General features: G+C 44.7%; 1 protein-coding gene across 3 annotated transcripts in view; it reads left to right on the top strand.

The window, feature by feature from the left end:
- The first annotated feature begins 5,970 nt into the window (after positions 1-5,970).
- Positions 5,971-25,531, top strand: part of LOC125948343 (protein roadkill) — a 67,339-nt gene continuing 47,778 nt past the window's right edge. Inside the window, exons 1-2 of one of the 3 annotated variants that reach the window (XM_049674298.1) lie at positions 5,971-6,094; positions 7,501-8,982. In XM_049674298.1, the coding sequence (XP_049530255.1) occupies positions 8,969-8,982 (14 nt within the window). In that variant the 5' untranslated portion in view covers positions 5,971-6,094; positions 7,501-8,968. Of the gene's footprint in view, positions 6,134-6,646; positions 6,918-7,500; positions 8,983-25,531 lie in introns of those variants that run through there. The other 2 variants (XM_049674299.1, XM_049674300.1) reach the window with 2 other exon arrangements.

Genomic DNA, 25,531 nt, shown 5'->3' with positions numbered 1-25,531 from the left:
CGGATTAATGCCATCCGATCACCGTCTTACTAATAACTTTTCTCTCACTAGTTTAATTTTCTTCTTTCAGGTACGCCGTTTCGATCCCTTTGGACATTTAAGATGAAATAAAGAAGGCATCTGTACACAGCTGAAAGGTTTGTTGCCACCGCAGTATTTGTTTGAAAACCCACTTATCTATGGGAGCATAAGAGTGATTCTCTTAAGTATGAATGTGCATAACATTACCACTACCGTAACCACAACATTTCAATCGTATAACCTTACAAAATGGAGGACATTTATATATAGAGTTGGGTAAAGACTCGCATGTGTCTTGTTCGCTAACGAACCTTTGTTGGTACGTCCGAGTTGGTTGCTAGTATATTGGAATGGTTTTTGCCTAAACGGTCCTAAGGTTATCGTCAACCGTACATAAACTCAGCTCAAACGACGTGCACACCGCATCTCAGCAACTTAACCAACCTACAGTGTTTTCGCAAACGGGTAGCTTTCAAAGGCTGACGCAGTACGTTAACCCAAACTGCTACTGTTGCAATCTTCCGGATCGCTCATGGCAGTAGCAGTCCAGATAGATGGAATGAGCTGGTCTGAAGCTGAGGGTGAACATCGAGTCATAAAAAGAGTATTAGAATTTTGCACAGTACTCGCATTTACTATGTTGTCGAATGGGTACGACGATGGCTAAGATGATGAACCTAACGTTGTACATGGGACCAGACGACCGTTTCAACATTCGCATCGGCTTGCATCGCAGTTATCCGGTAATCCTTTTACACTCGCCTCTACTGCTCTGTTCAGTCAGTTGGCTATGTGCGATGCATCGGTTACTATGCTGGTCATCAAATAATTCAGTGTCACATGAACAAGTTCTTCATAGCAACCACAGAGACGATGCATTTTCCTATCCTTCCATCCATTGATATAAATTGTTGCTAATTGTACTACTTCTATTGGTAGCACTACTCTCCTAACCCAGCATTTCCAGCACCAGCCACCTAGAACCGCTTCTCTAGTTATTACTGCTTAATAAATGTTTTTGAATCATTTTTTAAATGATTTGATTATGGACCATTTATTAAAACACGGAAGATAGATGCGACGTCTAGTAACTTCCCAACGGGTGACGGATGCTGTGCAATTTATGTTTGTATAAATCTACACTCCAGATTTCAATCATGTGTTTATTTTAAAACTTTTTTTGTTGAATTCGTTGAAAAAGAGCCATGTTCCTGTTTGTCTGTTCTCCTTTGTTTCCTGATACGCCGCTGGTAAATACGTAGGAAGGGTACGCGGTTTATTTGCTGCTTCCCTTGCCACACAGAGACAACGGTCGTCTATAGTTGATGAGTCTTTGGAGAGAACAAACGACATGGTAAAGTGAACCGGTCATGCCGTGGCCCTAGCTTCAACGTTCCCCCAGGGCAGATAACCGAAGAGGTTGGCATTGGCGAATTCAGCATCTAGTAACCGGGTGGTAAATAGAGCGGAAATGAAAAGTCTGATGTGATGGGCCTTTACCTTTTCCACGCTCGCTATGTTCGTAAAAGTTTTTTTTCGCATTTTATTTTCCAACGGAAAGTCTTTCCGATGGCCTTCTGGCCTGTTGGGTTTGCATTGTCCGACGGTCGTTTCTCACCGTTCCAGATCACCTCGTCAATCAGGGGAGTACTGAAAGTAAGGAAGAGTGTTGCACCACGAATGATGCTTTATCGGATTCATCGTTCTACGAAGAGAACGATACGGATTCTGTTATGTAAAAATCGTCAGATAGTTTGCTGTATGTGTGTGTGTAACGCAATTTTAAGAGATCCAAGCATTTTATACAATCTATTCATGTATCACCAGAATGAAAGGGATAGAGAGAATATTTTAGAAACATTAATGGAATACAATGCCTGAATATCAACAGGAACTGTACTTCAATCATTGTAGACTACCAGATGCCCTCAATATTCTTCGGTGCTTCAATTTCCTTGGTTCAACTGTGCATCGATATAACCTTGGTCACATATACCAAGCCGGAAGTTCACGTATTTGTGTGGCCCAGAAAATAGCCCGGCAAGAGTGGATTCGCTGCTGATTCGACCAGAAGTCATTGTGTTTGGTTTGTTGAGCGTAAAATGTAGGGCGACAAGCAGGCGGGTTGGTGGTCAAAGCACTACAAAAAAAAACACAACAATTTCTTCTTTTAACCGATACACGGTAACGTAAATTTTATTATGCCAGAATGTAAGATGTGAACCGGTAGTTGCGACAGTTAAGCAGTAAAGAACATGTTTAACAGGATTGCCAAACTCCTGATAGAATTTATCCACGAGAATCTATGACGCAAAGACGAAAAGACAGGTGCAATATAATAAATTGACCACAAATCAATTTGAAACAATGTAATGAAACAACTTACGATTTGTAAAAACATGCTTACAGCAACCAATTGGCCTAGTTCTTTATTCATCCAGGGTATGATAGGCGATAGGTTTTGTTTCTCAGAAAACTGGTGAAAATCATTCTACTTTCTCTGCCTGCTTGCGCCTGTTTTGTCATCGAACGGTACGGTAATTGCTATAATTATGCTGACGCATGCTGTTTCACGGTGTATATCCATCAGTGGGAGGGCTCCCGGGTGTTGCTGTATAATGGCTTCGTTCCAGCTCCGGGAGACAGTGCGGTACGTAACCTCGCCTGTGACTCATCCAAATGCAGCATGGGGAAGTGTAACAAACGAATCACTTACACCTTGGCAGTGTGGAGCCCAGAAACCAGAATGAAACTCGAGGTGTGCCACATGAAGTCAGTTCCCCGTAGAGTTTGTAGGATGAAAGTGTGTGGCAAAAAGTAGGTGGTGAACTAGTTCAACCTCTTTCCGGGGTGACGGCTGCTTGTTTGCTTTACTTGGTGCCAATGCGAAGGCTTTAGCCTGTACATGAAGGGCTGTGGATTGTCAACTATTTGTATCCGTAGCTGAACCGACTTCGCGCTGGTAACGGCGGTGGTAGTGGTAGTGCCAGTAGTAGGTCAGGCAATGCATCGCAACTCCCACGGGCGGCCCAATTAAGCGTGTGACGTGCTTTATTAATCATTTCGTCACTAACAACTGGTAGCGGTAGAACCACTAAAGGCAGTCGCGAGGCAATGAGCTAGTAAGACTGAGTTGGTTTGCTCCACCGCCTTTGTTCGAAAAATTGGAATATTACACTACGCATTTTCGTTATTTTAAATGCATAATCACTGAGTTATAATTATGAAATAAACTTCCCACGATATTTATGCTTTGACTCCAAGTATTCAAAAGCGCTGTATTACCGACTTATTACAAGTTCATTGCTACCGTCCTATTTTTTATTACAAAACCCATCTAGAATAAATATCGCTACAATGTACGAAACAGAAGTGCTATCTTATCAGAACATGGAAAACTTGACCTAACGATATCGTGATGGACTCGATAGTTCCAGTTATGTTATGTTTTAAAGGAACAACTGGGATGGTAGTTGAAGATATATTGAAGATATGTTTTTCCTAATAACACTAATCGAGGTATAAAAAATAAAATTATCTATTGTGTTAAATCCGAACACAAAATACACTTCCCAAGGACATTTCACAGTGCAGCGTCAAGTTTCCTTTAAGCTGTAGTTCAGCAAACGAGAAATATTTCCGCTGAGACCTTCAACCAAACCGGTATTCATTCCTAGAAATCACACGGGAATCTTTGGGATTGCTACTGTACCATATAAGTGATGGAACGTGCAGGCTTACACTGAGTAACACATCTTTAAACATACACTAACATTGTTTCTACACACAGTATTACTTGTCAAAGTTTGACACGTCGTATGGAAGCCACATGATGCTGACATCGTGAATCGATCTTTGAATCCAGGGCAAGGATATTTGCGGTTTCCGGCCGGCAGCTTACACGCTCAAATATGTAGAGACGCAAAAGTTCATTCGAATTTGGGACTGTAACATGAGTACTTTGCTAGCAGCCTCATGAGCGGATGTTGAAATGAAATTTGAGTGCAGGTTGTGTTTTTTTAAAGGTATAGTTGCGGTTAATTGTTCGCCGAAACCCGTGTCGAAGAAGATCTCTGAGTGAGGATCTTCGGAGATATGTACATTGTACACTGCTCTGCTGTTCTCATCTGCGTTGATTGGTGTATATGATAATCGAAGATTTGTTTAGTTTTGTTCTGATAAAATTTACAAAGTTATTGTGTAGTTTACACCCGAAACATTTTCTAAAGTTATAAAAAAATATAAAATTTTAAAATACTTCTCAACGTCAACGAAAGTCGATAATGGGCTTATCAGTATCTTTTAAACAAGGGGCTTCCTGTTTGAATGTTGCCGTTTGTGGATAGATACTTACAGCAAGCAAAAAAGGGAAAAGTACGAAGAGCGTACCGACCGTTTCGTTTCTCGAGTGGTGGGCTGATATTGGCGCACGAGATCCTATGTTCCCGATTTCTTATGCCTGTCATTTCCCATTCTACGCACAATGCAATGTGCCCCGGTGTGGTGTGTGTAAATGTAGAAAACGGGCAAAGATGGAGACAACTGGAGTCTGTATTGAACTCTAATTCAACCCAGAAAGACCGTCTCGCGCATCGTATCGTGGTACCAGCCTTTGCTCTCCAGTTGGAGACCTCATTTGCTGCGTGCGCCCATTTTCTTGGGCTGTATTTGTTGATTCGTTTTTTTTTCCTTTTCCTTTGTAAGATTTACTTGTGGCAGTGAGATTTCTCTCTTCCCCTTCTGTTTAGCTTTCTCTTAAGCCGGATGGCTCACAGGCCGGTTGTTGGGTTCTTGTTCGATAGGTTCAGTGTTCAATTGAGGTTCTTCCTCTTTTCATTTCTAACACGATGGGAAAGTTGATTCGAGCAAAGCCGCATTTTAGTTTAAACTCACTCTTTTCGGCTTCACAGCATTAAAAATGTATTTACTTTGATTATAATTGAAACATAATGGTATGCAATAAAATCGTCCCACAGCTGCAGGGAAAAATGCCTATGGTAGGATCATTTTCCTCCGTGTTTGCGCTTGCTATCGGTCATCTCATCTAATCAAGGAATAATACATTATCAGCATCGATGCACCCGGATGCACCTATGCAGATCCTTTCATTTCTCATAATCGCGATCAAGAGGAAAAGAGAGAGAGAGAGAGAGAGAGAGGGAGTGAAGATGAGAGTTTGTACGAGAAAGGGAACCAGAGAGAGAGAAAGAGAGAAACGAAGCGAGAGCGAAGTGAAAGAAACCAACGTTTTTCAGTAGCAGAAACAGAAGTGAATTGATTTAGAAAAATGCGCGTGATCCATTTCCCTGATAACCTTGAACACCATTTCTACGATATCGGCAGAAAGTCGGAGCAAAAAGCAGAGCTAATTTTCGACTCGATCGATCTTTTCCACGCGAGATGAGAGAAACGGTCCAAGAGCTGAGCTCGTTAGCTGAAAAGAGACAAATCGAAAGCGAAAGAGAAAGAGAGAAAGATCGATTGATCGCATGGAACGGTGGAATCCGTTCCAAACAGCTGGTTTACTTCGATTCCTTTCTCCAAGCATGATCACATGATTTTTAAATATTTCATTAACAGATATTAATACACATTTGAAATCCATTTTGTCAATCCATCCAATACGCAAACTTTGGAATTCTGCTTGTTCCGTCGGATTGCTACCAGTGTATCTTTGAGCCATTGTTGAGCAGATGGTACACATTAAAAACTGTTTGCAAAATAAATTTTGAACTAAGCATTAAAATCCAAAACCATCATCAGTTTCGAATGAAATCGCGATCGAAACAAGCGGCGGCGAATGGTAGCGCCGTTTCACCGGTTGTTTCGCTCACTCGCACGCTGGGGCCGCTGTGGCCGGACTCTCGCGAGAGAGGCCTCGTCGGTCATCTCGCTCACTCTAGCGGTCGGTGTATGCGGTTGGTGTCTCGATGGCCGGGAGGATTTTTCTCGCACGCCATTCGCTGCATGGGTTCGGAGGTGTGTGCTTGCTCGGTGTTTCGTTCGCGCGCTTCACATTTCCAAGTTTTCTCCTTTCCATTCACGCGGATTTCGATATTTACTGCGTTGTGTGGTGCGTTGCAAATATCATCTTTTTCGCCAGACATAGCGTGTGTGTGTTTTGTGTCTGTTTGTGTCCTTGCTCGACTCGCCAAGATTCGATGTGCCACTGTTATTGTCTTTCAGCTGCATAATAGAAATCGGTGCAATTGGTGCAGGAAGATCCCTGGCAAGTTCGTAGTGTCTCGGTCACACCAGTGGCGACACTGGGAGCTACTAAACCAGTGCCACTCGTCTCCTTCGTCAAGGTTTCGTCGCACTAGCCACTGTTGCTGAGGTTGATATACACGTGCCCGGTTGACACGCGCACACCTCCCAGGGGGTGGTGGAAACGGGAGTGAAACGGGTGCACTTCCTAGACTAACCTTGACTCGAGAACACCGGGTACGACAGCAGCAGCGGTGCCATCTACTATTTCACACTAAAGCCTTCAGCGCACACACAGAGGCGACACACTAGAGGGTTTATACGTTATCCGAGTTTACGGTACACACTCAGAGCCAAAGCGTGCGTGCGTGATCCAGCTTTTTTTGCTCTGTGTGTGTGCTTTGTGCGTGTGTGTTTGTGAGGTGGAACGACACGTATGTGTGTGTGTGTATATAGCGTACACGACAAGTGCACAGCCCCGTGCCCTCGTGTAACCGTGTCAAGTGCTCTAGCAGTGAGGGGCAGCAGAATCGCTCGGCTTGCTTTTCACCAATGATCCATCCAGTACACTCGTAAATTGAATTATCCTGCATATTCCGCAATTGCTACTGCGATTGTGCCCGATATTGTACAAGTGGTTGTGATTATTTGACAGTGCAGTCGTCGTCGTCGTCGTCGTCGTCGAAAGTGTACGTAACGATTGCCACCATTAGTGAAGGCAATTGAAAGCGCACGAAAAAAAACCTTCAAACAACACTGCCGAACACGGTGGCCTAGGGTGTGTGCAAGTGTGTCACACGAATTGTGAAAGAAAACAAAACCGTCCCCGTACCGCATCTCCGCGCTTGAGTGAGTGAGCGGGCACGCCATCTTGCTGGCCTGCTCGCTTGAAGGCTTTCCATATTCACAAAAGACGGAGAGAGAGAGAGATAGAGAAAGAGAGATATCGTGTGCGTCGTGTGTTGGGGGTGGGGGGGAGGATTGTTGCCACAGAATCGGATTACCGGGCGGCCCCTCTCATACTACTAGGACAGCATCGAAAGCAACACACGAGGTCACCTGCACTCTATTGTTTTAGCCCGTTTAAAGGTCAGCATGACCCGTACACCTCTCTGCACCTCTGCAACCGCGTGGGGGGCCTCCTGAAACTGGCCAGGACTGTGTGTGTGTGTGTGTGTTCAATGTGCTGTGCCACTTGATTGTGTGCCGATCATTTTGTCATCTGTTGATTATTATTATTACATTGTTTTTGATCCCAATTCCCCATCGCAGCTGTGTGTGTGTGTTTCCGGGTTCTTTTTTTTTTTGGGTGATATCAATTGTGATAGGCAATCGGCGAGGTGCGTGAGTCACTTGTGATCGTGTCCCCGTGTGTGCGATCTCGCACACCAAACACACGCCTTGCTCAGCTGCAGCGGCACCAATGATAAGCGGTTTCTAGATTTGTGCTCGTTCAAGGAGTGGATAAGTTTCGTTTTTCCACGGCATCAAAACTAAAGCGAGTGATCAAGCGGAGTTATTTCGGAATGCTCGTGGAAAGTGCGAAATAGCTGGCCACCGCATGACACGCGGATGTAGAGGGGGTAAAACCGTTAAACGTTCAAACAGCGCGCGCCTACTGTGGCCGAGGGTAGCTCAAGACGTGTTTAGTGAAAATTTTTCGTGAAAAAACACGTGAAAGTGAAACAACGCTCATATAGAGTAATGTAAATTGGTCAGCGAAAGGAGAAAAATTGGGAAAAGCTAGGGAAAATAATTGTCTGTGTTTGTGTGTGTGTGTGCTTGAGTGTCTGTGCTGGCTGGCGTGCGTGCGTGCATACGTGCGTGGGTGGAAGTCAGAGAAAGAGAGCCAAAGTAAGCCGAAAGAAAAAGGCGATATGAAGATATAGGGATGAGCAGAAACCGACGAGTGAAATCTCGATAAAAAGTGAAGTAGAAAGAAGATATGGAAGAGTGAAAGAGAAAGGAAAAAAGCAAAATCGTGGAGCACCTCCCCCCCCCCCCCTTCCCACTATTTGCTGCATTACGCATCGCACACTCAAATCGAATGTCTGATGAACTAAAAAGCAAAAGGAAAAACAAAACTTAGAAACACGGTACTTACTGCAGCGATCGTGTGCCACGAAAATTCGTGCTTTTGAAGTGAAAAAGTGAGGAGCAAAATTTGGTGTCGACAAGCGCAGGTTGTCCCTAGCAGCAGCAGCAGCATAGGCACGCTTGCTTGGCAACGACAGAAAAGGCAGGCGGTCAGAGTTGCTTAAATGTGGCAACCTTGTGGCAACGTTCCATCGTGGTGTTGATCGAATACGAAGCAATAGTGTAGATTAGCCAAAGAGTGCGAGCGAGAAGAAGCTAGTGGGGGAGCCTCCGCAAAGAGAAGTTGGAGGATCGTTGTGAAAGGTACACGCACACCACCGACCACCACCACCACCACCACCACCACCGAACAACCAGGTGAAACGAGAGAGTGAAGGGTCACCCGAAAAGCGCGTGACCCAAAATCGTCGCGTCGTGTCTGTGGTGCAGGAATCTGAAGCGATCTTCCCCCCAAAACGCTGGAGCTCGAGCAGCATTGTGGGCTTGCTCGCAGGCCCCCTCCCATTCCCCGTCTAGCTGAGGTTTAGTTTCCGGTAGATCGGGTAACCCTCCCGTTCCCCCTTTTTTGTGATCCGGCGTTTCCAGAAAATCATTCACCGTGGATACCTTAGCATTGCCCCTCGGTGGACTCTCTCATGTTAGGATGGCTCTAGCCAGGTAAGTTGAATGATCAGCTATATGCTGTGATTGATAGTCATCAATCAATCATGCTTCTAAATTGATTGAGTTAGTTAAGTGCAGGGCCTCTTCGCGCTACGAGGGATTCACTCAAGCTGTCTATTTTATCAAAGGTATCTTAGTGAAGACTTCAAACTGTCGATGTCAATTGAGGTATTTAAGTCAACTATATTCATGAGCTAGTAGTCTGAAAAAAATATATACTGAACTACACTTATCATTCCGCTGACCTTAAACACACTTCACCTCGATAAAATATGTTCTTATCAAGCGTTATGGTGTTTATACGCTTGTTCTCAGGTCATACTCCGTGTGTGTTGCGTAGTTCTACAACAAGGTCGGGCATTCTGTGGTAAAGATGAAATGAGTTCAGATAGAACCCCCTCACCACACCAATCGTGGAGAGTGCTAGCAACAAACGGGGAGGTTTTGGTGGAAGGTTGTTTGGAACGCACCAAGGAATCAATGGCCGTCGATCCGGGGATCGATCGAATTGTTGTTATCTTATCTTAAATTCTGCCATATCTTTCATTCGGAACTTCGGAACCCTCATGTGAGCCTTTTGCTCAGTAAAAACTCAACTCAGTACTCTAACTGGCGAAATACTACTTTGTTACCTTCAGATAACTCAAATCGAATTCCAATTCAAGTGTTTCTCGGCTATAGATCTACATTCCAGGTGTTGCATATTCAATGGTTCACGTTTTGCCCTCGAAACGACCGCTATCTGGGTCTGGCGCGGGGGGGGAATCGTCTTAGAGATGCGTTTCAATTATTTAATTCTTGCACACATTTATCACTGAACGGGACGCGGGGGCACATATGCAAACCGACATTCAACCACTGCCGCTACGAAATGTTTGCATACACAATGCTGCACAGTGCATCCGATGTCCAAACGAAAATAAAAGTGCCATGTTCTTCTTCACTTTTGTCTGCTTCTGTGGCTGTGTGTGAGTTCGTTTTCGAAAATGCTAATATGGTGTCTTCAATCGTACCGTGTCTCCGAGGTGTCCGATTCGCTTGTCTAGAAATTCCGGGCAGCTATAGAGCACTGGGTGTCGCTTCCATTATTCAAAAGCCTCTGTCCGCGCAATACTTGGTCCGAGCAAGGCGTATAGAAGAGCGAATGTACACTTTGCTTTCGGTTTTCTCTGGTTTTCGTTCAGTTGCTACTACGATGTAGCAGCGTATATTATAACGCTGAATCTCTTAATCTCTTTACCCATCTAAGGAGGTCTTGTAATGCAGACAATCCAATGTAACAATCAATTTAACTTCCGACCCATAAAATTTACCACTTTTAGACTTTTATTGTACTTTGTTTTCCAAATAAATGTTCAATGATAAGCTTCGATAGTAATGCCGGAAAAAGTAGCTCATACGCCGGTAGACGGCTACTTTACTTATCCTCCAATCCAGTCCATTCGTTCAATTCGTTTCCACTCAGATCACCGTAACGAAACGATGGTCAGGGCTTCGAACTAGAACGCACCCCAAAGCCTTCGAACCGAAGCCCAACGAAGGTAGAAGGTAGAGGATAAGCAGTAGCGGTTAGAGGGGGAAGGGGAGGGGGGGGGGGGTGATCCGATGGTCATCGTTGATGGCCTCGCCAACCTGTGGACGGGCATAGCCAGCGTCCGAAGTCGAAGTCGTCGTCGTCGTCTCTCCGCGACTGCTCCGCGGAGGTCTGCTACTCCGATTGGCCATGGACTTATTTCCTCGTTACTGTGGCCTCCCCGGGTGACATACTTTTGGGGCAGTCGCCAGCGGTCGCCAACGGCTGACCAATGGGACGGAGCGGGGCGAGGAGATGGGAGAGCAAAGCGGTGGCCGGGGAAAGGGGAAAAAGAGGGTGTGTAAAGGGTGCCGCTGCTATTTGGCCAACAGTATTTATAGTTCTCTTTCCACTTCTCTCCCTCTCCCCTTTTTTGGCCCTCAGGTTGGTGGCCTGTTTTTTCCATTTTCGTTTTCACCACTTTTATTCGTATTTGACCACTAATATTTCAGCATTGCTGCGTTTCGTTCCGACTGCTCTGCTGAAGAGGTCGACGAGAAGCATAATTAATTGGCCCAACGATCATCAACGGCATCGGGGGCCAACTGTGCGTTTTGAACGTTTGCCCCTGGAACTGTCACGGGGCCGACCCACACGCTCCTCACTTGCGTCTGCCTTGTCCGTTGTGATTATGCTGCCCATGCCGTAGCCGCGATGTCCATTCACTGCTAGTCTCTTTTTTGGTGTAAATTTATGCGATCGTCGCGGCGGATGCCAATGATGATGGCGCTCCCTCTATTAGCCCCAGAGCTGGCCCCAGAGACGGGGGAACGTTGCGAAAAAGTGAACTGCTCCACAAGGTGCTACAATTCGCAATTCAACAATTCCGTTAGGTGTTGGCCCTTCGTTGGTCTCGACTAGCCTTGTAGTTCTGTTCTTCGGCGCAACCGCCGAATTTCTTTTGCGTTTCGAAATTCGCGATTACACCGTTCCTAATACCCTTAGTTTGATCTACAACGGCTTATCTTCACTCGATGTGATATTACTGAAATATTCCTCTTCGTATTGACTCAGGGAGAACATTTCGTAATGTGTTAGGTGTTTAAGTATGAAATGAGACAAATCACATGTTTTTTTTTCATTCAATTCCACGAGTCCATGCAAATTGGGACGTTCGGAATGTCAAGGTTGATCTCGGCATTTTGTTAAAAGATTGGGTGAAAATTTTGAATGCTTATCGCTTTACTATGGGATTAACTTTTCGTTTGGAAGATTGCAAGGATTAAAATTTAGTAGAGTATCATAAAAATAAATAAAAAATAAAGAAGAAATGGTTTACAAATGTATTCTTTATTTTTTCCAATTTAATTGAATTTATTCTTTCGATGATTGCTCCAAAGTAAGCATTTCGATTGAATAAATACACCACGACTCTACAACACACGGATTTTTGTAAATCAACCTCTGCTCTTGGGACAATTTTAAAAGCATTATTTTTATTCCCAACTTTCAAATACATTACGTGTTCTTTCTACTTGCTACTTGTCCATATTTTATCGTGCTTTCAAAATGAATTTCTTGAGTTCATTTATGGTACTGTATTGCTTCATTGCTCGGTATTAATAGTGTGAGCTGTACATGCAAACAAATTGATGTTGTGTCTAGCAAAACATGTTTTGTTTACCGAACTCATGCTGGAATACTGATGTTAAGTTGTAAAAATAAAGGTTTTTGACTAATGTCAACTCATCCAATCCAATCATAAGTTATTTTGTGTTGATTGATAGGTTGTGTTGATTAATTTTTTTCAGTTTACTAGGATGAAATCTCAGGTTACCTTTAAATGGCCTTCCTGAAACTTAACCTAACAGTGGATTGCATAAACTGGATGAGTCCCTTGATTACGTGTGCCTTAACAAAGATGATTATTTGACCTTCAACATGAAACATTCTGACGCTAGCGTTCGTGGTCGATCGCGTGACATTTCATCCACACACACGACAAAATGTACGTTCGCTTGCACCTATTCCTGGTTTTTTTTTGTCGCCTTTTGTGGTATGCGTATGGCGCCGCCATAAGGTGTAACGTGGGAGTTAGCGGGTTTCCGCTTACGTTATAGTTGTCCTTGTAATCTATTGACAAACTACGTAATGTCTCCATCTCTGGTGTGGTTATACCGTAACTATCCCATAACTACTACGTCATGAGCAGCAGTGTATGAGAGGAACAACGATAGCGTTTTATGTAGCTTGGAAACACTCTGCCTACTGTTTGGTGATGCCGTTAAGTAGATTGTAAAAAGTGGTAAACATGGGTGCAGCAATCGTAGCAGCCGCTTGCTTATCAATGATCGTTTCCATTGCTTGCGCCACCGTATAGCAGCCAAACATTACCATTGCAAGGGACATATTTGCGGACATATTTTTGCACTGATAACGGACACCTCCTCGGGTGTGTGAATGTGCACGATTGGCAGTTTTTCGTGCGTACATTCGAACTCTGAAGGGCCTGGTTACTGTAGAATCCACTTAAAGTTACGTGTTTCATCAGTAACCATACTCAACCACCACTCGACTCGATCCCCACCACACTCGACTTGACGACGATTAACTTCCTTGCTTTTTATGCGTCAGTGGGCGTGCGAGCGAGGCGAGTGTGAGACAATGGGTACCAGAGAGTCGCAATGATGGTACACGATGGGCCGGGCCGGCTGGTTGTGTTGGGTTGTGAGTGGTCGAACTTGAGCATCTTGCACCAATGTTTCTTTCCTAAATCATCCACTTGAAATGGACACCCACACACCTGATGCGGCTTGCATGATCCTAAAAAGAATGGTGAAGTGATTAATGATATTGCCACCCGAGTGCTGTTCGGTGTTCTGTAGAACCACATGCTCATTAGCTGTGTGATGTTGTGCGTTTTAAAGGCGAGGATAGTACCTAGGAAAGACCGAATAAACGCAACACACAGCCACTTAACAACTATCGGCGTCATCATTTTGCCTTGATAAAATAGAATGTACAATACCATTCAGTCTCGGTCTTGACTCACACGCTGTGAGTGCTCCCATAGCCATCTCGTCCTTGGCCAGCTGTTTTCGACAAATGTCACATCCTTAACCGTTCTCGAAAGTCCTCTCTCGAAATTCTGTTTCATATAATCAATTGTCCAAGACCAAGATTCGATGGAAGCGAAGCTTTACCATTAGGCCGTTTATGTCTAAACCTTACGGTTCCGATACACGAATGCAACTTTAGCGCTAAGAATGGTTAATTTTTCATTGAAATTTTGTCCATGTTTCAGCAAATATGCAATAATTTCATTGCATATTAATCCTTCCCTCAACCAGCCCTCCTGGAAATTTGCTCAGCAATTTTCTTTCGCAATCCGCATTGACTCTATTGCTTGATAAATCTGCTATAAGGTTCTTATATAATCGAAAAGATTGTTCTATGACATCGACTACACAGACAATGTAATGTCTGGATCGATTGATTCAAAATGTATTTCCATTTCGTATTTCGTTAATTTCAATTTTGTTTTTAATGTCTGACATGCAAACACATTTTGTTCCTATTAGTTCCTAAGTTTGCTACCAACTCTTGTTGCTCTGTTTTAGACAGTTGCAGTGCAATGTTGCATAGAGGCGCCAAATAACAGTTTGCGCTAAGCCAATGACAGCAAGAGAGAGTTGCATTCGTGTATCGGTACCATTATACGATCGTATGCACTAGTTTGAAGGTGGTGGGCAAATGTTGCAATAACCAATAATCACACAGCATAACTGATTAGCTGCCTTTTTGGTCCATTGTCATTCTTGTTAATTCATCTCGATTCTGTCTCTTAATTCTACTTAGTTTACTTTTTTTTCATTAAATGATTACTGCTGCCAAACCTATTGAACCCTTATACTGTGTCCCATCTTACGTTGCTCAGTCAGTTGATATCTAATCAGAAACAAATTTTGTGACGCTCTATTCCAACCGATCTGGACTCACCCTATCTCTCTCGCTCTCTCTCGCTCTCTTTCTCTTACTTGTGTGCCTCTCTCTTGCTCTCTATCTGACGCTCTGTGATGTCTCGGACGTGACTTTCACAACAAACGTCTGGTGATGGTGCCACGGACGAAACAACACTGTGTGTATATAATCCACGGGGTGGTGACCTCGTTTTTGCAAGAAAGAAGCTTTCGATAAGAAGTGCCGCATAAAGAAAGAAACCCGAATCTCGAGGAGAGTTCAAGCGAGGCCGCAGCGACCAGTCAGTCTGCTCCGCGCTAGAGAGACCGATCACTAGAGAGAGCAACACAGGGCGGCTATGTAGCATTGTGCCTTCTCCATTGTGCGTTTTTATGCGGTTTTATGCTGTGTCGGTCGGGCTGAAGAACGGCACGGTGACGGTAACAGCAGGTACTGAGCGCTACAAGCAGATGGCAGATGGTACACGACGCGGCTACCGGAGTTGTTGTTGTTGTTGCTGTCGCTGGGTGGCACAGCGTGGCCACAATGTGACGAGTAGCAGCTGCTGCTGGTGGCCTCTTACGACGACCGCGTAGGATATTGCTTCACACAACCAACCTCTCTGGTTGGTCCCCAAAGCAGCTATGGAGAGAGCGTGCGAGGCCAACTGAAACTACTACAATTCCAGTGGCAGACAGGAGGCCAGACCGACCAGGCCAGCGCCTTCGAACGCTGACGACCTCCTTTCCATGCCGTGCGTGCCAAAGACACACACACACGCCCGGCCACGAGCACGGACGACACACTTGGGCTACTCTCACTCTCACTCGCGTGCGCGCGGGCGCGGGCGCCCCCCTTTTGCATATGCAGCCCGGTGAAGCATCACACTCCGCTTTCGTGATCTATTATGTTTCAGATTTCATCGGGCTTCGTTCGCCGCATCGCCGCACCGACAGTCAGAAAGCAATCCGCAACACAATGACTTATGCTTTCGATCATGCGTTGTACACATTCGGCCGAGACGAGAGTGGCACACGGCCGCTGTTACGCTTCTCCATAGTAAAGGGGTTATTATGTTGCTCTATTCTGTTAGTGTCCCATCTCGGATTGCATTAGGTCCCGGAATTAGTTTTTCCGATTGTTTGGCTCAACAAAAACGATTTATTTTGTTTTTTAAATATTGCCCATCGCTGGCCACTACTTTTTCCATCTTTCAGGTAAATTTCGACTACTCGTCGTTTGAAGCAATCCTGTCAATTATTTAATTCTCGATTCTTCCATAAAGAGTGAGGTGCTGTGCGACCAAAAAATATTTTAGGCAACTAAATAAGCTGCTTTTAGAAAGAACAATGCCTAGTATATACAGCGGAGTGGATAATATTTCATTTGCTACGTTTTCTGAAAAGTTATTTACCGGTTTTGCAACATGCGATCGAGCATTAGCATAAAATAAACTTTATCATGTCGGGTCTTCCAATTTTGCCGTTTTCTAGCCAGAGCTCATTCCAAATGGATCAATTATTGTTGATAACGTTCTCCATCAATAATATATTCAGTTTCCAGAGGTGTACTTACTGCACGATACCTTTCAAATCTCTATCTTCTCATTTTTATGCTTGACCCGAACGTGCTGTGTCTGTAACGTTAAAATCTCCGCTTCTAATCCTTTGAAGCTAGCTAGCTTATACATTGTTTTGTGTTGTAACCGTTGTTCATCGTAAAGTGAAACAAACAAACGATGAATTTCAGCACTCGATTTCGTCAAATAAAGGAAGGTTTTTAAATTTTCCCGCAAAATTATCTTTTTAGGCACGATATTTTTAACTCGAAAAAATAATGTTATAGTCAACAGTACGAGCAGCACTTATTCCGTATTAAAGGTATTTAGGTGTATAAAGATGTGAACCAAAAATAATCTCTAAGTTCTCTAAAATTAGCGCCAGCTTTTAGCAGAATCGGAAAAAAACTAATTTCGGGACCTAATACTAAAGGAGTTATTATGTTTCTCTAGCCTGTCTGTGTTCTATCTCGGATTGTATCGGGGAAGGAATTTTACTACAAATTTGGTTAAAGTCGCATCACACAAATTTGGAAAGTTTCTTCTGCAGCAATCAAGGGCGCGATGATCAACACCCCCGGACAGTAGGGTGATGGTGATGGTGCAAGATGCACAACGTCTCGTCGGAGCACGGTGCAACAGTAGAGTGGTGTGTGGCCACCATCTAACAATGCCAACAGAGCATCGCATCCCGGCCACCGTAGACAGATTATTTGAATCTTCTTCTCGACCATCTTCGGCTCTCTCTGGGTGTTTCTGTGTTCCAGCTCCATTGTGTGTGTGTGCTTCGTATTTCGTTCGTTCGCATACACAACCGGGTCACCGGCTTCGAGGTGGTGTGTCGTCATTGAACGTCACACAAGAAGGGGTTCGCTGGTGCCACCGTCGCGCTTCTTCAGATGGTGGTGTTACACATGCGGCCCCTCGCCATTGGGGGACCGAACCCTCGATTGCTGGAACTGATGATTCGGTAATGATTTACACACATCCCCCAAAGTGTGGCCGCGGCCAGCTGTCCGACGTTCGTTCCCTTGTTGCAGCAGCAGACGATGCGACGCACACCGAGGGTTGTGTTTCGTAAAAGTGTACAGCGAGCGACCCCGTGCCAGGAAAAGGAGAGGAAAGGAGGGAGAACAGGAACTGGTGGCGTTGTTGTAGCTTTCAAAACACACAACGCTTTCTTCATCAGCAGCAGCAGCAAACTCGATGAAAGTGTCGCTGAAAGTTGCAGCCGCGGGCACAACGTACGTATTGGTTCATTCTTGAGATCACGACCAAGGGATCAAGGGGGTGTTTTCGCCTCTCTTTCATTGGAAAGTGTGTGTGCGTTGTAGATGATCCATCGATCGCGCCATCCTAGCGAAATCGGTGCATCTCACGTTGGTGAAAATCGAAAACCGAGCAATTACCACCACCACCACCACCTCGAGCACCAAGAGCACGCGCGCTCGCGGGGTTAGGTGGTGAGCCCTGTGTCCGGCTCTTGGTGGGTTGTGCTTTCATTTTCCTAACCCCTTAGCCTACCCCCAGGGGCGTGGGGAAGAGGAGGAGGTCGCGCATTTCTGTCGCACGGAACGGACACGATCTTCTCAGGCGCCGCCGCAGCCGCCGCGTGCCGTTTTCCTTTTTCCTTCTACCGACACCACCACCAGCTGCTGGTGGTGGTGAAAGTATGTGTCTACCTTTCCACTGCTTTCAACAGTTGAAAGTTATGAGTCGAATGTGCTGCTTTCAACGGGGCCCCGCATCCAATACGACCCCCTTGCCGGGCCGTGCCGCGTTCGTTATCATCCAGTTTAAGTGAATTTTTCAACTCGATCTACAGTATAAAAATGATCATGGCCAACAACATTTTTCAAAACGGCAAACACAAACAAGTAATTGGGACGAATTTTTGTTCACGGCTCCTTTGGTGAAAACAGAGGTCACATTACCCGTTTGGTGCTGGTGTAATCGAGAACAGTTCTTCAACTTGAGGGTTTGCAACAAATACCCGAAAATCGGTCGTAGTAGTCTATGTGTTTGATCCCGCGTAAAATAGCACAAGACGAATACAATATTTGGCGTTTACCGTCACGAAAGCAATATTCACAGTTAAAAAACATTCATTGGCTGCTATTTGGTAACTTGTGTGAATTTTACTTCTGGGGCACGGCCGCGATAACATCCCGGTTTTGCAACTTTCCAAAAACGCATCAAGCCGGCAGCCGCGATAAGAGCGAACTTGGATCTAAAACCACGTTTCCTTTATCTTAACTGTGGCTCGCGGTCACGCTACCAACGTTATTTCATCTTCTTTTTGACTGTTCTTTACGGAAAGCTGCTATCGTGGACCTGCACCTTTAGAAGAACAGAAAATTCGATTGCATTTTTTTGCGTCAAGTCATGGCATTGTTCAGTGTTTATTATATACAAAAAAAAGTCATGACATGTCGTTATATAGCCAATTTTAGGCTAACTGATCGGTGTTACATGTACTATCGTTGACCATATTATTGCTAAGTAATCTTGCATTTGCACCCGCTAGAAGCAGTCTTCACGCTGCGATGGCAAGGATTGTCCCCTTATTGTTAAAGGAAGGTAGTGTTGGTGATTTTAGTTCAGTTCGGAGACACGACTATATCGCAATATTGCTTTTGAAGATCCCTTTTTGCTCATGCGAGTGAAATACCAATGCCGCGAAGTATAACGGTCTCGATAATCGAGAGGAGGTGCGTCGAGAGATACCTATTGAGTGCATGTTCACACGTTCATCGCGTTCTCAAGCAATCGCTTAACCAGTCGATAACAGTACCTGCAATACAATGTACTAAATGGAAAACTAGTGTGATAACCAAGCGAAGAAGGAAGGAGAGTCCATTGCGGCGTCGGCATGTCATTGATTAACGCCACGAGCTCGTTCTGGACGTTCGTTTCGAAATGTGTACTAATTAAGCTAATTGAAATGTGGAGCGCCGAGCATCTTTCATGCACCGACACGAACACCGCACCGTTCGTGGTTTGATGACCTACTCTTAATAGTGATCCCACCCCCCCACCCAAGCTTTGGTGGGCTCGATGGAAAAGGACCTGCTGCTAGCGCGGTCCTCCGCGGCTCGAAGGGTCGGATCAAAAAATGTTTTTGTTTTTTCGTGGCACCGTTTTCGTTGGGGAACGTGAGACAAAAGTGACAAAAAACCTCGAACCAAAACACACCACCACACCCGGCCCGGCCCGAACCGGCCTCCACCGGGGATCACCTTCGAACGTGAACGTCTTTTCTGACTGTTTGTGTCTGTGTGTTTGTGTGTGTTGCTGAAGCATAAATGCTAAAGGTGTGAAGTGTTCTCTAACGAGAAGAGAGCGAGAGAGAGAGGTGTAACCATGATCGATCGAGCGTGTTGCTGGCCTGGCCTGGGCCTGAAAGCTCTGACGTGTGTCTGACTCTGTGTGTATAAGCGTTGAAGCTGTGAACGCCGCTGCGCAGCATAATTCGCCTTCAAAATGCGATCGTGCTGCTCACCTTCTCTTCCACTCTACTCCGGCATTGGTATGACCCTAAACCGAGCCCCCTCTCATCGGCCAGACGGGGTGACGGTGGCGGCAGCGATGACGACGACGACGACGCGGTTGCGGTTCACTTTAATGCTCTCTCGTCCAAAGTGTGTCAATGAAACAGCGGCGTGCGCTCGATCGCACGCTCGTGACCGCGTTCACTCCCTCCGCCATATCATCGCGCGAAGGCTTACCTACTACTACTACGACTACTAATACTACTACTACTACTACTACTACTACACCAACACAACATACGTACAGTGCGGTGAAATTGTGCGGGTTACGACGACGCCAAGGAGAATCTTGCGCACATGGCTTCGTTTGCGTTAATGCTGCTGCTGCTGCTGGGTGGGGAAGAAGGGGCCCACTTATGCTGAATATCGTGCACCATCTGGCATGTGTGTGCGACGTCCACCAAGACTCTTGACTCTCCCAAACGCGCATCGCAGAGTGCTGTGTGTTGCAGTAGCAGCAGCAGCACTACCACCAAACACACGCTGTACGGTTTATGGTCTGGTGCTCCTCTTGTCTGCCTTTCGAAATTTTCAACATCAAGACGCCCCTGACAAACACAGAGAGAAAGAAAGAGTAAGAGAGAGAGAGAGAGGACGGTAAAGGGAAGCGAAGAAATTCTGATTCGCTGTAAAATCGGGTCAGCCCTCTACTGTTTCTTCTGGGGCACCGCGAACGTTCGTCTCGACCGCATGGGCTACGGAGTGCGCGAGGACGATCCGGGCTCATCGTCATGGTCGTCGTTGCTGGATGTGGAGCGATTCAAGGGAACGCAGATCCCTCTCCGTGTGTTCCCTTTCGAAAAGCGTGTGACCAGGAAAGATACAAGACAAGGAACTCGAAATGAAACTTCTACATGCACTACTTTGCATTTGCGTTAGATGATTTTCTGGTAATTATATTCATCAAAGCAAGCCCCTCACCTTAGAACATCGAAGTAGGACGTTTCAGATGAAACGAAAATTAGAAAACAGAACGAGTCCATCGTCATCATGATGAGCGCCAAAGCGATGGCTTCCGGGGCGCCGAAAACGTTGCCTTTGGCGCCCCGGTCCCCTAGTTTTAGGCCAGTCAAAATCGGGTTAAGTTGTTTGCTAAACAAGAGATCCACTCACTTTCCTGGTGCGCTCCGAGTGTTTAGTGAGAAATCGCGTATCGCGAAGTCAGTCAGTCAGTCCGTCCGAGAGAGCCCGGCCAAGGCAGGAAAAACGGGCCATATGTGCCCGAGAAACCCGATGTGCTTTGGTTGGAGGGCAAACTAGCAAAAGAAAACAATGCTGGGCAAGGGGGCGGGGGGGAGGGGGGTCTGAACGCCGCCACCCTGCGGTGGTTTGTTGCGGTTGTTGTTTGCCACCCAAAATCATCCGACCTCGGCGAACGGGGCCACACTATCCCAAAACAATCACTGGCTGGGCTTGAAGGGGCACGCAAAACAGGGTCACAATCATATCGTGGTGTACGACCACCGAAAACCACCATCATCATCGCCAGCCGCCGCGCCAGCTTAACCTAAAGTTCGTTAAAAATGCCCCGCTTTGGGCCTCTGGGTGCGCCCCCCCTCCCACTCGGGCCTACAAAAGAGCGTGAAAAGGCGGGGAACGTAATGACAAACTAGTAAAGCCTGTTTCAGTGTGTATCTGGCCGCACGGAAAACAGAGGTCATATCTCTCAGCAAAGAGATAAGAATTTTCGAACATACGATATCTTTTTTAACTTTTTTTGCACAGTTCATTGAAGCTGATTTTGATAGTCTTCTTCTTCTTCTGTACATATAAAAATCTTGTGTCACATTTTTTACCAAACTCCTTGGAAACGGCTGAACCGATCCAAACCAAACTTTATGTGTATCTTCTGTAGGTATCGGAATAGGATGTAAACTGTATTTCATCCCCATTACTTAAGTTATTCAAAAACTAGGAGAAAATTTTTTCGTAACTTTCTGTCAACCTTTGATTTGATATCTTTCTAAGATTTTTCATACAAAAAACGAATACTCCCAAATTGTCACAGCCCTAGCCCAAACAGTTATTTTTTTAATGATTTTTTGAAAATCGACTAAATCACCGAACAGTAGTTGCAATACTGAGCGCCAGGGAGCGTTGCCAGCGCGAATGAATTAAATTGATGAGAATTTTATCCTAGAAGGCTTAGCTCAGACCGGTTTAAGCATACTCAGGCAATGTGCATAGTTGGAATTTTCGAAATTTCATCAAAGATCAAAAAATTATGTATAAAAATTTAAAATGTGAACACACATTGCTAACAGTTCAGGATGTACTCGATTGCACTTTTAGTCGAAGGTAAAAAAAAATCCGCGCTTTCAACAATGATGATAATTGAAGCGCAAACAACAATGATGATAATTGAAGCGCAATATGAAAAATCCAGATATTTTCAATCGTCGAGTCAGACACCGGCATCCAGCCGTATCGATGAAAACACGGAACATTCATATTCATGTTGAATTCTATAGTTTATTTGCAACCATTAACTACATTATTAACTAAAAAAAAGGCCATCATATCGAATCTATACTGAAAGGCAGCGAAAGGCAATATATACAAAACCTGAGCTCGATAGTCCCCAAAAGCGAGGAGGAATTAAAGGCGACGGGATTACATACGAAACAAATCGTCTCCGTTAGTAGGTGCGCAGCATTGCTTCCGATTCCTTCGCAGGCAAAAGGGAAGTGTCCCAGCCGAGTATCAACTGCCAATGATAGTTTAGTAATTAACCTTGCTAATCAATCCATGAAATTCCCAAATCCCTTTGTTCGTTGATTCGATCATTTCTTTGACCTCGAGGCTTTATTTATTTAGCACGGTTCAACGTATTTGGGTTTGAAATTGGAAAATTCTGGATGCAAATAATTTTCCCTCCAGCTAAATCGTATTCTCAATTCATTCAAACAAACTATTAGAAATTAAAACACGCTGTCAAAAGTTCCTCAATATGTCTACTTGGGTATATATCTATAACGTAGAAGAGTCAGCCAGATTCTAACTGAAACATGCTTGAAGATAAGAGAAAGTAAAATCTGAACCGGTGGATACTGCTTTGTTTTGAAGATGAGCTGCAATCGGCAGACACAATCTTCATTCTAACTATTCATATCGAATTACGGAAACCGGAAAACCTTGAGTTGCTGCTGGCATCTAACCTGTTTGATCTCCTGTCCCCAAACGTCGATACACGATACGAATGGCGGCCACAGTGCACCAGTGTTCCAGTAATAACTGTAAATACACGTTCTGGTCCTATTTGTGCTCTTACGACCTTTAATAACGAACCAACATCGACGCCAAATGGAGCAGAGAGCCCCTCTATCATACCATACCCACTACCACTACCACTACCCCACGACCGGCAGCGCGCGATTTGTTGAAGGTCATATTCATTTATCTCGCACCCAACTTAGCAGCAGCGACCATCAAATGGCACCGTTAGCCTTTGTCGATAATCGTTTGTTTAATCACGGTGGGTCCGGTTGCAGTGGCGACCGCAGGAGAAGATAGATGGTAGGAGAAGGAGAAGGAGGTATGGGTACTGGGTACGATCAAACAAAACCTTCGCTCTACCGCATACACAACTACTACTACTACTACTACTGCTACGGCATGAAACGTGCACGAGTGGATGAGTGTACTACTACCGCGAGTACTCTACTACTCGCCATTTACTATCGTGTATCGGTGACGGAATGTGCCTCGGTTTGGAGTGTGTACTGTAGTAGTGTGATATGGCGAGAGGCTAGTTGTGTGTACTCTGACTTTACTTAACCGTATTAAATCGAGACTCACTCTCTTGTTCTCTCTGGGTCTCTCTCTCTCTCTCTCTCTCTCTCTCTCTGTTGGTCACTCGGTAAAACGCGTGGGCATCGCCGCGTCTGTGTGTGAGAGGGTGTCAGAATTGACCTTTGCGTTGTTGTTCTTTTTTGTTCTGCTGTTTTGTATAGTACCAGCAGCTCTAGTAGACAGCTGATCATCGATTGAAACCAGTTGGCCATCTTGGCACCGACGTGACACCTGCCACCGCGCCTGCCTCGGGGGCCTCGGATGTACATGCTAATGCAGGCGCCACTGTTGTACCCCACCATATGGTATGGGTGGTGGTGGTGGTGGCTTACAAGCAGATGATTCGGTCAACCTCTCGGCTCGGCTGCTCATCGTTGCTATTCACTTCCGCGTTAGCATACATCAAACTAAATGGTGTAATAAAATTGTCGCCTACGGTTTCCTGCTGCTACAACTCGATCGATGGTGTTTCGAGCGGGTGGTACATCGAACCGAAATGACGGTTCACGGTTATTTATTGATTATATGGACTTATTTCCTGCTGTGTAATAAGGGTTCGCCAGCTTGGGCCCATGATGATCATCATGATGATGATGATTTGATCTTCGCTTATCGAGCCGTGGTTGAAGCGGCAAAATTCCCGGGATAAGGTAGGCAACACCCTTACAGTGTAGCTGCGTAATTGACGCTAGAATACAATTAAACATCTCTCACAAAGTAGTAAGAGTATCTGTGCTTCAAACATGCAACAATTTCCGCATCGATCTTTCATTTATCCAGGGCGACTAGATTTCGCCTGAAATTTGCTGTAAAATATCACGAATTACACTCTATTTGGAACGAAATGAATCGATGCGATGTTCAATAATATTATCGATTAAATCTTCATCAATTCACTATTATTTATTCTTGATTTAATACTAACATACTTTTCCTGGCAGTTCCTGAGATTGCAACCAACACTTGATTGTATGATTTTAGTAGTTGCAATGCACTCTTGTACTAGTGCCTTAGCGCGTACTTGAAATAAAAATTGCATAAAATTACATTTTAAGCTTAGCTAGTGAAAGTTGTTGAGCACTGCTGGTACCTTAAGAAATATAGATAAAAGCTGGCTGTCTGTAGAACTGTCTTAGTTCGTGTCCTAGAAAGGCAATAAAAAATATTTCCTGAGAGTAAACTCCTGGAAGCAGACGTGAAGCAATGTATGTTGTGCAAATTTAATCGTAACTCTGTCCTGAGTGCTTCATTGTTACCTCTCAGGCAATAACGGCTCTCAGGCAATATTATAAGTTTATAGATGAAAGCTAAGAAGCCATAAATAATAGATTTTGCTTGTTCGATATTTTTTTCGACGGTTTTCGACGCTCATCCCAGAGTAACTCGTTTACAGCGTAAAGTCAATCCTTCCACAGTCTACTTAGTTTTCCAAGAGCCTAGAGATTCCTTACACAGAGATTGGAGAAAACTTTTGAAATGGGGAATTTTGTATTCCTGGGAAAACTAGCCGATGAAGCAGACATTTTGTTGGAAAATGGCAAAAGATCTCAGGAAGAAACAACTGAGCATCAGTAATATCAAGCACTGATATGCGTTTAATTTGCCAGGAATTTTCTGATTTGCACTGAATCGATGATGAACGATTTTATTGGCACATTTTGCTGGTTTGATATTTTAAAAGTATTTTTATTAAATTAGATGTTCTATACTAAAATACGATAATTTTACGTCGCTCGCATGAGTAGCTGGTTCAACCGTATGTTAAGTTTACAACCACCATAAAGGCATTTATTTGACACGCACTGTATGTATCAGAACGATGCTATCCATTTTCTTTGTCTTGACACTACTCGAGAGCAAAGGAATGAGAGAGAGAGAGAGAGAAAAAGCAACGGAAAAATATGAAAGAGAAAGAGAGAGAGAGACAGAGAGCATGTCTGTGTGTATAAAGAAGGAGGGTGGATCAGTTCAGAGTTTGCTACTCCGTGAAAAATCTTCTCAAACGACAGCGACTCCTCGTTAGTCAAGTGCTTTTCCACTCAGTTTTGCGCTCAGTTCGTTTCGTCTCTGTCTGTCGTTGGAGCATTTCTTTCCGCAAGATCTTCTCTGCGCATCTTTCGCCAGGTCGGATCCATTTTCCGAACAGCTCCACACCATTTTCCCTACCTG

Source organism: Anopheles darlingi, chromosome 2 (genome assembly GCF_943734745.1).
Source record: "Anopheles darlingi chromosome 2, idAnoDarlMG_H_01, whole genome shotgun sequence".
Lineage (NCBI taxonomy): Eukaryota > Metazoa > Arthropoda > Insecta > Diptera > Culicidae > Anopheles > Anopheles darlingi.
This window is presented reverse-complemented; position numbering and strand designations above follow the sequence as displayed.